Source organism: Crotalus tigris, unplaced genomic scaffold (genome assembly GCF_016545835.1).
Source record: "Crotalus tigris isolate CLP2741 ecotype Arizona unplaced genomic scaffold, ASM1654583v1 scf7180000024276.985868, whole genome shotgun sequence".
In the NCBI taxonomy this organism is placed as follows: Eukaryota; Metazoa; Chordata; class Lepidosauria; order Squamata; family Viperidae; genus Crotalus; species Crotalus tigris.
Genome location: NW_024100448.1, coordinates 626,613 through 641,013, shown reverse-complemented (window position 1 = coordinate 641,013; position 14,401 = coordinate 626,613). Strand labels below are relative to the sequence as shown.

General features: G+C 40.1%; 1 protein-coding gene across 2 annotated transcripts in view; it reads right to left on the bottom strand.

Annotated features, from left to right (window-relative positions):
- Positions 1 to 658: 658 nt before the first annotated feature.
- SLC28A3 (solute carrier family 28 member 3) overlaps positions 659 to 14,401 on the bottom strand; it is a 53,454-nt gene continuing 39,711 nt past the window's right edge. For both annotated transcript variants that reach the window (XM_039323521.1, XM_039323522.1), the window contains 5 exons: positions 10,588 to 10,785; positions 8,813 to 8,894; positions 4,932 to 5,030; positions 2,828 to 2,930; positions 659 to 1,980 (listed from right to left, as the gene is read on the bottom strand). In XM_039323521.1, the coding sequence (XP_039179455.1) occupies positions 1,860 to 1,980; positions 2,828 to 2,930; positions 4,932 to 5,030; positions 8,813 to 8,894; positions 10,588 to 10,785 (603 nt within the window). In that variant the 3' untranslated portion in view covers positions 659 to 1,859. The remainder of the gene's footprint in view (positions 1,981 to 2,827; positions 2,931 to 4,931; positions 5,031 to 8,812; positions 8,895 to 10,587; positions 10,786 to 14,401) is intronic.

Here is a 14,401-nt window from a genome sequence, read left to right as displayed (position 1 = left end):
TGTAGTTTTAATGGACCATGAATGAAATGGACTGAAAACCACCTTTTCAGTCAGGATTCAGATCCGGTTATGGGATGATGATGGCATTGGTTGTACTTTTGGATGATCACTCGCTGGCATGATGGGGGGTTGTGCATCTATCCTTGCCTTTTTGTAAGATAGGCAGCAATACAAATTGATAAATATATAAAAATAATTGAAACAGAACATATTTATTTAATAATTTAAATATTACTCCCGCAATTCATTAAGAGTCTGGTACAGTAGTGGTGAACCTATGGCATGGGTGCCAGAGGCGGCACTTGGAGCCCTCTCTGTGGGCACACGTGCCATTGCCCCAGCCTCGCCTCCCCCCATGACCCCCTCCTCTCCAGCAGCCCCCCTGAAGGAGAGTCACCCCTGAGCATGGCTCACGCAGAGCAGTGCAGCCAAGGACATGGCAGCCAGGCAGTGTAGACAAGACTCTGCCCTCACACCCCATCATGCACAGTTGATGCTGTAGGGCGCGGGCACTGGGTGTGACCACCATAGCGCTACTGGGCTGCCTGGGCGATCTACAGCGGGCCCTGGATGTGGTCAGTGGCCCTGCGGGCAGGTGGGGAGGGAGATGGGGGGGCAGAGTGGGGGTGGGGCAGGGGGTGAAGTGGGGGCGGGGCAGGGGGTGGAGTTTTGGGGCACTCGGTCTCTCAAAGGTTCGCCATCACTGGTCTGGTAGAACAAATTGTAATAGTGAAAACTGTGGGGTTTTTTTACAGATCATATAGTAGTACTTAAATTGATGTTTTGTTAATATTCTAGCAACAAAAGTGCCTATGTATAGCTACTTTTCATTAATGTATACCCATGACCCTGCATTGTAAAAACAGAACCTGCTCTACATATTTTTTGAGGGCTGGTGGAAAGCTGATTTTCAAGTGGAACTGGTTTTCCTTGATTAATATCTGAATGAAAATATTCCCCAGGTTCTAAAAATTATATACCTTTCTCTTATATCAACTGATATATAGTATGTAATTGATGAAGTAAATAACAACTCAGTTCTGGGGAAGAAGAAGGGGTAGGAAAGAAAGTCAAGAGAACCCTGCTTTGATTTTGTTTGGCACAAAAAGGCCTAGAGAGAAACTGTCAGAATTTCAAAATTCTGTTATTATTTCCCGTAACACCAAAGCAGAGTTCTGTTAGTTTGTGAGTTGCCTGTTTTCTGACTTGGATTTGTAAATAAACTCCACAGGAGAAAAAGAAACAGCTTAGCTCTGAGCATGCTTAGGATCATATTAAAATAATAATCTTATCTCAATAGAACAAAACAGAGTTTGATAAGCATCTAAACAGAAATTGAAAGGTGCAAATTAAGCAAATTTAGAGTCATTTTAAATAATTTTTGAATATTTCTCTGATTGGTTTAAATTGAATTAATGTGACTGAATGTGTCTCTAGCTTATCCCACCACAGGATGCAATGTGTCTCTAGCTTATCCCACCACAGGATACGTTGATGGAATAAGTCACTTATTCCATCAACGTGATCCAAACAGACCCTACTGGGAATGTGTGCAAACCAGACCTTCTAACCTACAATGTGTTCTCAAGTTATTTCCATAAATCCAAGATGGAAGATTCAAATGTCATTCTAAATCTTAAATGTGATTGTGATATATGTGTATGCAAGTTTTTTCCCACTTACAAATATATCAACATGTCCTTCATCAGCAACATTATGAAAATAGAGGACGCAGATAGCTACCACTGCAGTTTAAGTTAGAACAAGTTTTTCCCCTGTCTATATTAGCAACAAGATCATCCCATTTCCATCTTGTCTTTTCTGTTCATCCACCATCAATTTGAATCCTATTCAACAGCTTAAGATAATGGAGTGACCGAGCTGCAATTAACCTTGGATGGGCCCAAAAGTTGACAACATTGGTGCAAGGCTCTTAAACCGCTGTTAGACTTTGGGAAGACCTCTGCAGAACTGTTGCCACTGTTTGATAAAAAAGAGAATGGTTTTTAATAATAATAATAATATGAATAAAGTTATTTATCATACATAACATTTCATCAATGTAAAACAGAAAATGCAATGGATAAAAAGTTCCATTATAAATAATATTTTCAAAATGTTCTTGGAATAACCAACAGCTTGTTTCATTGGCAATGAATCAGTATGATTATTTCAGACTAGCTAGAACAGAATAACAAAATTTAGCAAATGTAACAAAACTCGCCAGATTTCTTTGAGAGGTTCCCATTCTCCCTAAATTAGCATTTGCCAGTGGGAAAAATTCTGTGCATGCAGGAGTCTTTATTTGTGCATTAACCTCCTGCTTAATTAGAGTAAGGTTGCTTAAAATAAGGATATTAACTGGAAAAAGTAAAGAGATAAATTGCATTGCAGATGTATACTGTAGTACATGGAAGAGAAATGTTGCATAATTTCTCACTAATGCTCCTGCTCTTGATCATATATCCATAAGATTTCCAAATATAGATACTAAGTAAGAGCTCTTAATGTTTGTGAAGGCATCACTAAAGATTTACCATAAGTCTTCAAAAACTGAGCAGTCAAACTAAGACAAAGATGTTCAAATATAAATTACTGTGCTGTCTTAAAGAGCAGAGAAAGTATGGAAACAAATTTTTAAAAATTCAGCCTTTTATAACCCAAACATTTTTTTTTAAACTATCTGCAGGAACTTCTGAAATGTTACCATATTATGCCATATCTTTATATATTATAGTTCATATCACATTCAATATTCTTGGAATATTTACTGGCAATAAGCAGTCTGATTTCACATATGATCTCTGTGACACGGGAATCTAATTACCTGTTAAAGAGGTTTAAGCAGCAGGCAACTATTTCGGTGCTATTGTCATTTGCATTGAAGTTGCTTTGTAATAATGTTGTACATGGATTTTCAGATAATATACCTAAAAAAGGGTCAGAAAAGATGTTTGTATTAAGCAATAGTATCCTTTGGGTTATGGCAACAAATGCACTGAGACACTGACTTGTACTTTATCTCTGTTTTTCACAAGGTTGTTCAATTTAGTTAAATTGACAATGAATGGATTGGTTTGCACTAGAGCTGGGTTGTACACATATACTGTAGTGCTTTTAAGAATCCATCTCAGGACTATGCACAATCTATCATACCACCTATATTTTTTGACCCATTCAGACAAAATCTTTGTGTGCAAACCCGACTCACCAAAAGCCTGTAATGTTTCTTTTACAGAACTGAAAAATATCTCAAAGGCAAGACCCATAGCATGTTAGATAATATCTTAATGGATTCTTATGGCCTCAGCTATCAGATCCACAGTTCAGAAAAACTGTTTTAGATTTTACCTATTCTTTTCAGCTTTTAAAAAGTGCATTCATTCAAAAGTTTTCCTTCAACTCATTAAACAAAGTATCTGCCAGATTGGAAGGAGAAGTCTTTAGAATTGTATTGGGCTCTAGGCAAGAGCACCCATATGTTGCATAAGCTCTTTTCAGATAAAGTTTGCAGTAAAGTCTACCATAGTGTTCTCTGAATAGGCCTTGGATACTAAAATCTGAGCTTTGTTAAACAAATGTACCTTAAGTGTTTTGTTCAAATCTACATGTGAAGATCTGCCCTTTTAAACAGGCTGAGCTTAGAGAATGAGAAATACCTATTTTTGCATGAAGAATTAAAAATACATTTACACTTATACTTCCAAGCCATCCTCGTTATTTCAGACAGGATTTTGAATCTAACTAAGTACAAGTGGAAACAGAGGGGGTGTTTGTTTGTTTTTTTATTTCAAGGGGTTCCTGAAGAAACATTTTCCAAGTATTAGGAAAACTTCCTGTATGACATAGTAAGAGAGAGCTGTGGGTGGAAGGAGATGAAAAAATGCTAAATTGGATAGAATTACCTTTTGTGAGAAAGAGCATCATCTTATAAATTTCTTTACCCAATTTTTGCTAGTTGTCTTGCCTTCCATTTTCTGCAAGACTCTTTTGCATTTAAGGAAGATGATTCCTGGAAGAAGCTCCTTACTCAGAGCCCTTTCACACAGAGGGTATGCATTAATCTGCACTAGGTGCCATAATGGTGTGGGGCACATGTAGGACTTGGGAAGCAGCGCCAAATAACAATCAGAAGAGCCGTAGTGGCACAGTGGTTAGAATGCGGTATTGCAGGTTAATTCTGCTGACAGCCAGAGTTCGGTTCCCACCCACTCAGGGTTGACTCAGCCTTCCCTCTTTCCGAAGTCAATAAAATGAGAGCCCAGATTGTTGGTGGCAATATGCTGCTCTGTAAACCACTAAGAGAGGGCTGTAAAGCACGGTAAAGGGGTATGTAAATAAGTGCTATTTCTTTTGTTATCACAGGTTTGTAGCATTTCTTCCGGAAGAGTGGTTCTCCCACCAGGGAGAACTTTTAAGTAGTTTGGTCTTCCAGAAACTTCTCCCTGCCTCTTACAACTAGGGCTCTATAGCACTTTGTCACCATTTTGTCCAGTTTTTGAAGAACGACTCAGCAGCTTTTTGAAGGCAGAAAGATGGAATGCAAGATATGCTTGATGGTTCAATAGAAAGATGGAGCAGATCACTTGTATAAGGAACAAAATTGGGGCAGGGTCTATAAGGGGAGAGGCTGATGTCTATGTAGAAAGGTCTTCAAAAGGAGAGATAATAGAAAGGAAAGTCCCTTCCTTCAACTTTTTTTTTAAATCTAAGCCATTATAATTGCTATCATACCATTAAGCAAGGATTTGTTTCTTCATTCTACTCAAAACCAAATGATGCTATCACTGAAGCACAATTATATCACATTTAAGTCTTTCTAAAAACTCCACTGATTTCAATGGGAGGGTTCAATTTCCCCCATGCAGCATAAAGTTTCTGGATCATGTCAAACATAATGTGTCAAATGGTGGCATGTAATGTTACGGTACCTGCAACACAAGCTGTCATGAAGCAGGCCACAGTGCCAGCAATCATGGCCCTGAAGGCTCCCCCTGCGATATCTCTCTTCCTGGTGGGAGCCAAGGATGCTGGAGACGTGAATAGAAGAAAACGAACAAGTGAGCAATATGCAATGTTGAGACATCTGCAGTATTCAGCACTTTTCTAACACTTTTATAATCTCTGGAGCAGCTTTGGTAAAGATTATTGCAACCTAGGATAGATGCAGTTAGGTAACAAGAAGTGATATTTGTAATATCTTTTCAAATAAAAGTTCACCTGGGAAAATCGTGCAGAATTTAAACCATAGAGGCCAACAGAATTCAAGAGGCTTTTGACAAGGTAATGACCCTAAGCTAATGAAATGCTTAACTCTGCTCTCCAGCTCTACCTGCTCTAATAATATAATATAATATTGTTGCTGTTAACTGCGAAGACATGTCCGACCCATCGCGACCCCATGGACAACGTTCCTCCAGGTCTTCCTGTCCTCTACCATCTTCTGGATTCCATTTAAGTTCATGCCTACTGTTTCAGTGACTCCATCCAGCCACCTCATTCTCTGTCGTCCCCTTCTTCTATTGCCCTCAGTCTTTCCCAGCATTAGGCCCTTTTTCAGTGAGTCCTTCCTTCTCATTAGGTGGCCAAAGTATTTGAGTTTCAACTTCAGGATCTGGCCTTCTAAAGAGCAGTCGGGGTTGATCTTTTCTAGGACTGACCGGTTTGAATGCCTTACAGTCCAAGGGACTCGCAGGAGTCTTCTCCAGCACCACAGTTCAAAGGCCTCAATTCTTTTGTGCTCAGCCTTTCTTATGGTCCAACTTTCACAGCCATACATTGCAACTAGGAAAACCATGGCCTTGACTATATGCACTTTTGTTGGCAGGGTGATGTCTCTGCTTTTTAGAATGCTGTCTAGAGTTGACATAGCTTTCCTCCCCAGGAGCAAGCGTCTTTTAATTTCTTGGCTGCAGTCCCCATCTGAGGTGATCTTGGAGCCCAGGTAAATAAAATCTGTCACTACCTCCATTTCTTCCCCATCTATTTGCCAGGAATTGAGAGGGTCAGATACCATGATTTTGGTTTTCTTAATGTTGAGTTTCAAGCCAACTTTTGCACTCTCCTTCTTCACCCGCATCAAGAGGCTCTTTAATTCCTCTTCACTTTCTGCCATTAGAGTGGTATCATCTGCATATCTTAGATTGTTGATATTTCTCCCGGCAATCTTAATTCTAACTTTTGATTCATCTAGCCCTGCCTTTATTTATTTATTTCTAAAATTTATATGCCACCCAATCCCAAGGGACTCAGGGCGGCGTACATGATGTGCTCTGCATATAAGTTAAATAGGCAGGGCGACAGCATACAGCCTTGCCGGACTCCTTTCCCAATTTTGAACCAATCAGTGGTTCCGTGTCCAATTCTCACTGTTGTTTCTTGACCCGCATATAGGTTTCTCAAGAGACATATAAGATGGTCTGGTATTCCCATCTCTTTAAGAACTTGCCACAATTTGTTGTGATCCACACAATCAAAGGCTTTAGCATAGTCAATGAAGCAGAAGTAGATGTTTTTCTGGAACTCCCTAGCTTTCTCCATGATCCAGCGTATGTTGGCAATTTGATCTCTAGTTCCTCTGCCTCTTCGAAATCCTGCCTGTACTTCTGGTAGTTCTCGATCCACATACTGCTGGAGTCTAGCTTGTAGGATTTAAGCATAACTTTACTAGCATGTGAAATGAGTGCAATGGTGCGATAGTTTGAACATTCTTTGGCATTGCCTTTCTTTGGAATTGGAATGTAAACTGACCTTTTCCAATCCTGTGGCCACTGTTGAGTTTTCCAAATTTGCTGGCAAATTGAATGTAGCACTTTTACTGCATCGTCTTTTAAGATTTTGAATAGCTCAGCTGGAATACTGTCACCTCCACTAGCTTTGTTGTTGCTCAGATTTCCTAAGGCCCATTTCACTTCACATTCTAGGATGTCTGGCTCGAGGTCAGTGACCATCTCATTGTGGTTATCTGGGACGTTAAGCTCATTCTTGTATAGTTCTTCTGCGTAGTTTTGCCACCTCTTCTTAATCTCTTCTGCCTTTTTTAGATCCCTGCCATTTTGGTCCTTTATCATGCCCTTTATCTTTGCATGAAACGTTCCCTTCATATCTCCAATTTTCTTGAAGAGATCTCTGGTCCTCCCTATTCTGCTGTTTTCTTCTATTTTTTTGGACTGTTCATTTAAGAAGGTATTCTTATCTCTTCTAGCTATTCTCTGGAATTCTGCATTCAGTTGGGTGTATCTTTCTGTTTCTCCTTTGCCTTTCGCTTCCCTTCTTTCCTTAGCTATTTGCAAAGCTTCCTCAGACAGCCATTTTGCTTTCTTGCATTTGTTTTTCTTTGGGATGGTTTTATTTGCTACCTCTTGTACAATGTTGTGAACCTCCGTCCATAGTTCCTCAGGCACTCTATCAGACCTAATTCCTTAAATCTATTTGTCACCTCTACTGTATATTCATCAGGAATATGATTTAGTTCATACCTGAGTGGCCTAGTGCTTTTCCCTACTTTCTTCAATTTAAGCCTAAATTTTGCAACGAGAAGCTCATGATCTGAGCCACAGTCAGCTCCTGGTCTTGTTTTTACTGACTGTATAGAGCTTCTCCATCTTTGGCTGCAGAGCACATAGTCAATCTGATTTCTGTGTTGACCGTCTAGTGATGTCCATGTGTAGAGCCGTCTCTTGGGTTGTTGAAAAAGAGTGTTTGTTATGATCGTCGTATTCTCTTGACAAAATTCTATCAGCCTGTGCCCTGCTTCATTTTGTACACCAAGGCCAAACTTGCCTATTATTCCGGTTATCTTTTGGCTTCCTACCTTAGCATTCCAATCCCCCATGATGATAAGGACATCATTTTTTGGTATTAATTCTATAAGGTGCTGTAGGGCTTCATAGAACCAGTCAATTTCATCCTCTTCAGCACCAGTGGTTGGGGCATAGATTTGGACTACTGTGATATTGAATGGTTTGCCTTGGATTCGAGCTGAAATCATTCTGTCATTTTGGGGATTGTATCCCAGTATTGCTTTTCCTATTCTTTTATTGACTATGAAGGCTACTCCATTTCTTCTGAGGGATTCTTGCCCGCAGTAATATACCTGATGGTCATCTGAGTTAAATTCACCTATTCCTGCCCATTTTAGTTTGCTGATTCCTAAGATATCGATGTTCAGTCTTGTCATCTCTTTTTTGACTACGTCTAGCTTGCCTTGATTCATGGATCTTACATTCCAGGTTCCTATGGAGAAAAAATCTTTACAGCATCGGACTTTCCTTTCACCACCAGATATATCCACAGCTGAGCGTCCTTTCGGCTTTGGCCCAGTCGCTTCATTCTTTCTGGCGCTACTAGTACTAGCCCTCTGCTCTTCCCCAGTAGCATATTGGACACCTTCCGACCTGAGGGGCTCATCTTCCAGTGTCATATCTTTTTCCTTTTAGTACTGTCCATGGGGTTTTCATGGCAAAGATACTGGAGTGGTTTGCCATTTCCTTCTCCAGTGGATCACATTTTGTCAGAACTCTCTGCTATGACCTGTCCGTCTTGGGTGGCCCTGCACGGCATAGCTCATAGCTTCATTGAGTTACGCAAGCCCTTTCGCCACGACAAGGCAGTAATCCATAAAGGGGATAATAATATAATAATATAATAATATAATATAATTATAATATAATATAATATAATTATAATAATATAATATAATATAATAATAATAATAATATAATACAGTATAATATAATTAATATAGTATAGTATAATATAATATAATATAATAATATAATATAATAATATAAGAAGTATGCATGATTCTTACATAGTGCTCCAAGTATCATGCCCACCGAACCAAAATTTGCAAATCCACAAAGCGCGTAAGTGGCAATTGTTTCAGATCGTATCTGAAATAAACCAAAAGACCAATTACTTTCTCTTTGAGAAAGAAAAACTATTTTTAGTTTCTGGTTAATGGCATTTGAACATACAATAAGGGCGTAATGTCTGTGTATGGTTTTGGGTGAGAATAAATTTAGAATTTTCCCATGTCCTCTCCCTCCACTACGAAGAATTACGTATTAGAAGAAGCCAGAAATAGAAATAGAATATTTTCATAGCCTTTATATATTTATCAGATAAAACATCTGGTTCCCATGACTAGATTCCATTATATATATATATGATGCTGAAATAGAGAACTTGAACTTCCAATAAAAAAAATCCAATTTTCCTTTAGGGTTTTTTTTTTTTTTGTAGTCATATTGATGGTTTTCTGATAGTGGCTAGAATTTCTCAAAATGTAGCTAATTTCAACACTGGTATGTCTGAATCCATTAGCAAACACATGTAATACTTTATTGCCAAGGGTTATTTCAGATGTGTCAGCTATTTTGCTGAAATTTCTTAGTAGAAAATGGAACATGCGCATAGTGTGTCAATTCTAATCATGCACACATTTGAATTTTGTGCATATAGATGTCACTCTACATATGGTTTTCAAAAGAATGAGCAGGCTTAGTAGTGCATTTGATATCTTAAAGAAAAAAATCTTTAAAAAAATAAATTGAGAGAAACACAGCTTCCCATTGTGAACAGATCTGCATTATCCTGTGGTCGTGTCTAGGTAAAAAGACTTTGCAAGTTTTTTAAACAATAAGGTGCAAAATATTTTCCTGAATGTTTCCTCCAATTTGACCACACAACTATCATGACTATGGCTAAATTATTCATCAGTGAACAAAATTCCTAATGGACTAGAACTTAGATTAATTAGGGCAGGTTTAATGGCCTAGCAGTTGTATTTCTACAAAATATTAGATTTGGTTAGGGTTGGTGTGTGTGTGTGTGAGAGAGAGAGAGAGAGGGAGGGGGAGGGGGAAGGGGAGGGGGAGGGAGGGAGAAGGAGAGAGAGAGAGAGAGAGAGAGAGAGAGAGAGAGAGAGAGAGAGAGAGAGAGAGAGAGAGAGAGAGACCAAGACTTAGTATGTTGTATCCCAGGCTTAGTATGTTGTATCCCAGGCCATTTACTCAGTATCTGATTCAACATACTGTGTGAATCCAGAAAATGGGTTCTGTTGTGTAAACATGATGAATATTATAGTTTCATTATTTTTTTTTCAAAACTTAATACAGTTTTGTGATTTGGATTTTATAATGCTAGTAGCAAATTTGCTTTCCCCCCAATGAATTCATCTAATAGCGTCATCTTAATTCAAGGACAGCAAATGTATGAGAGCAAATTCTCACTTGTTTTTCCTGCTGTTCTCAATGCACCAGCTGATTACACAATAGTAGAATAAATCAGAATTCTCCTTCTCTTTGACCCCTATTTTACTTTAGTGCTAAAGTTATGTACAGTCATACACCCCCAAATATTCATTTGGGACAATATTATTAAATTCAACCAAGGCATAACTTGGATTATGAACCACAAGAAAATAGTATTACAAAAATATTTATATCAATTGTGGCTTCATATCTGTAGGAACCCATGCCTAACACAGTCACTTTAATTCAGAAATAGGTTCTGGGAAAGTCCACTGGCAAAAATCTGTGAAGTATTAGATCTAATGAAACAGAATTGTACAGGAATACTTACACTCAGGTACTGTTTCACACCATTGATGTACATTTCTCCTCCCTTCTTTCTTAGTTTAATCAAGCTTGCAAGGTGTTCATAAGCCACAAATTCATTGAAGAAAGTCTTGTAACCAAGCAGCCCACCAACAATAAAGCTGTCTTCCCAATCAACTCCCATCATAAAAGAAAATGGCATAAACAAATATGAACAGATTATCTATAAGGGATAAAACAAGAACAAAGAGAAATATGAGCTGTAAACCTTATTGAGCACCTATTGACTTATTGATCACACAAGCAAATTCTGGAGCACTATAAAACCTAGCAGACAACTTTGTCTCCCAAAAAGTAGAGAAGGGAACTAGGGGATTAGCCACATTGGATCTAACTCTCATTATCAGAGATGAAATGATAGAAGGTGTTGAAGCCACAGGAACCTTGGGAAGTCATCATGCAATATTGGAATTCAACATTATGGAAGCACAAGCAATAGAACACAGTCAAACTAGAGCCTTGGACTTTAAGAGAGCTAATTTCAATAAACTTAGAGAGGGCTTGGGAAGGATTCCATGGATGAGAATCCTCAAGGGGAAAACAACTCAAGAAGCTTGGGAAATTTTGAAAAGTGAGATAATAAAAGCCCAGTTTAGCACAATACCAACAAAGAAGAAAAATAACAGCTCTCAAAAGAAACCAGCATGGCTGCATAAAGAACTCTCTGATAAATTGAAATATAAAAAGGACAAGTATAAAAAGTGGAAAGAGGGGCACATAACTAAGGCAGAATATCAGCAAATAGCCTGAGCCTGCAAAGATGAAGTGAGGAAAACTAAGGCTCAAAATGAGCTAAGGCTTGCGACCAAAGTCAAAAATAACAAAGAAAAAAAAGCTTCTTTCAACATGTAAAAAACAAGAAAAAAGTTAAGGAAATGATTGATCCATTAGTGGGGGAAAGTGGCAAGAAGATGACAAGCAACAGGGAGAAAGCAGAACTATTTAACTCATTTTTTTGCATCTGTCTTTACACAAAGGGAAAAAACAGTCCAACCTATCAAAAACAGTGCCATAAAAAACAGAATAGAAACACAAGTTAAGATAGGCAAAAAAATGGTAAGTGAGCACCTGTCCAGCCTAGACCTACACCCCAAGGTTCTCAAGGAACTGGTAGATGTGATCTCAGAACCACTGAACTATATTTTTCAAAGATCCTGGAGCACTGGGGAACTACCAGAGGACTGGAAAAGAACTGATGTAGTTCCCATCTTCAAAAAAGGGGAAAAAATGGATCCAGGAAATTACAGACCTATCAGCCTGACCTCAATACCTGGGAAGATTCTGGAAAAGATAATCAAACAACAAATCAGCAAACACCTAGAGCAGTGATGGCGAACCTTTTAGAGACCGAGTGCCCAAATTGCAACCCAAAATCCACTTATTTATCGCCGGGTGCCAGGTGGGTGTGGCCCACTGGAGGGGTGTGGCTGTGGTCATGGCAGATTGGGTGGGTGTGGCCAAGGTGGGCATGGTCACCTCAATGTTGCTTGTGGGGAGGGATGCCTGTGGGGGGTGGGCAGGGTTGGGGGAGATCCAGGGGGACTCTGGCAAGTGCGGTGGTAGGCAGGAAGCTCGTCCTGTGGGGTGAGGCGAGGCAAGGTGGCTGCTGCCTGACACCATCGGGCCCCGCACACAGAGGCCAGCGAGCGCATGGGGGCCAACGGTGTCCATCAACAGCCACAGCCTGCTGGCCCCTCGACCGGCGCACTCTGGGGCTTCGCAGCCTGCCACCAGCAGTTCAGAGAAGCCGCCTCTGAGCTGGACAGCCGGCCGACAGCTGAGGAGGCGATGCAGTGGGTCGTGCCCGGGAAAAGGAGAGCATGTGAAGCCAGGAGGGACAGGACTGGGGGAGGGAAATCAGCCATGCCAGGTTGTATCCAGCCACGTGGGACCTTGGTGAGTTAGCAGGCGGCTGCTTGAAGAGAAATAGTTGCCATCTCTAGGGCATGGCACGCGTGCCCATCGAGAGGGCTCTGAGTGCCACCTCTGGCACATGTGCCATAGGTTCGCCACCATTGACCTAGTCATTACTAAAGTCATTACTAAAAGCCAACATTGGTTTGTCAAAAACAGATCATGCCAGACAAATCTTATTGCATTCTTTGACCAAGTGACAATCCACTAAGTTTGCTGTGGATATAATTTACCTGGACTTCAGTAAGGCATTTGATAAAGTATATCACAACCTACTACTTGATAAGATAGAAAAATGTGGGTTAGACAGCATCACCACCAGATGGATTCGTAGCTGGTTGATCAGCCATACTTAGTGTGTAATCCTCAATGGAACTACATCTACATGGAGGAAATTGTGTAGTGGGGTGCTCCAGGGCTCTATTCTGGGCCCAGTACTCTTCAACATCTTCATCAACAATTTGGATGAGAGGATAGATGGGGAACTCATCAAATTTGCAGACGACACCAAGCTGGCAGGAATAGCCAACATTCCAGAAGATGGGCTTAAGATACAGGAGGATCTGGACAGACTTGAACACTGGGCGCTCTCTAACAAAATGAAATTCAATGGTAAAAAAGTAAGGTTCTACATTTAGGCAAGAAAAACCAAATGCACAGGTATAGTATAGGTGGTACCTTGCTCAATAGTAGTAACTGTGAGAGGGATCTCAGAGTCCTAGTGGACAATCACTTAAATATGAGCCAGCAGTGTGCTGCAGCTGCCAAAAAAGCCAACACAGTGCTGGCTGCATTAACAGAGGGATAGAATCAAGATCGCGTGAAGTATTAATACCACTTTAGAATGCCTTGGTAAAGCCACACTTGGAATACTGCATCCAGTTTTGGTCACCACGATGTAAAAAAGATGTTGAGACTCTAGAAAGAGTACAGAGAAGAGCAATAAAGATGATTAGGGGACTGGAGGCTAAAACATATAAGGAATGGTTGCTGGAATTGGGTATGTCTAATTTAATGAAGAGAAGGATGAGGGGGGACATGACAGCAGTGTTCCAATATCTCAGGGGCTGCCACAGAGAAGAGGGAGTCAAGCTATTCTTCAAAGTGCCTGAAGGCAGGACAAGAAGCAATGGATGGAAACTAATCAAGGAGAGAAGCAATCTAGAACTAAAGAGAAACTTCCTGACAGTTAGAACAATTAACCAGTGGAAAAACCTGCCTTCAGAAGCTGTGAATGCTCCAACAGTGGAAGTTTTTAAGAAGAGATGGACAGCCATTTGTCTGAAATGGTATAGGGCAGTGGTTCTCAACCTTTCTAATGCCATGACCCCATAATACAGTTCCCTATGTTGTGGTGACCCCCAAGTGGGTGTGGCCACCAATAAGAGGGAGTAGGACAGCTAGGGAAAAGGGAAAAAAATGGTGGACAGTGTGGTTTGGCGACCCCCGTGAAATGGTCATTCGACCCCAAATGGGGTCCCGACCCACAGATTGAGAACCACTGGTATAGGGTTTCCTGCCTGAGCAGGGGGTTGGACTAGATGACCTCCAAGTTCCCTTCCAACTGTATTGTTATTATTATTGTTGTTGTTGCCTAAAATACTTGCCTAAAGTACGCCTAAAATGCCCTGTTACCAGCTAAAACTTTTATCTAGCAGTGTAGTTTCAAGATTAAACAGTCTATTTATTATAGACACTACATCTTAGTCCAGAAAGAGAAAAAAATATAACTAAATAAAAAAGCATTCCCACCCTTTAAATGGCCTTAGGGATTGGTTTAGATCCAAGAATGACATAAAACTATCCCCTATTTTCAGGAGACAGATGATTGAATCTGTAAAATTATACATTGAGTGGAGAGAACG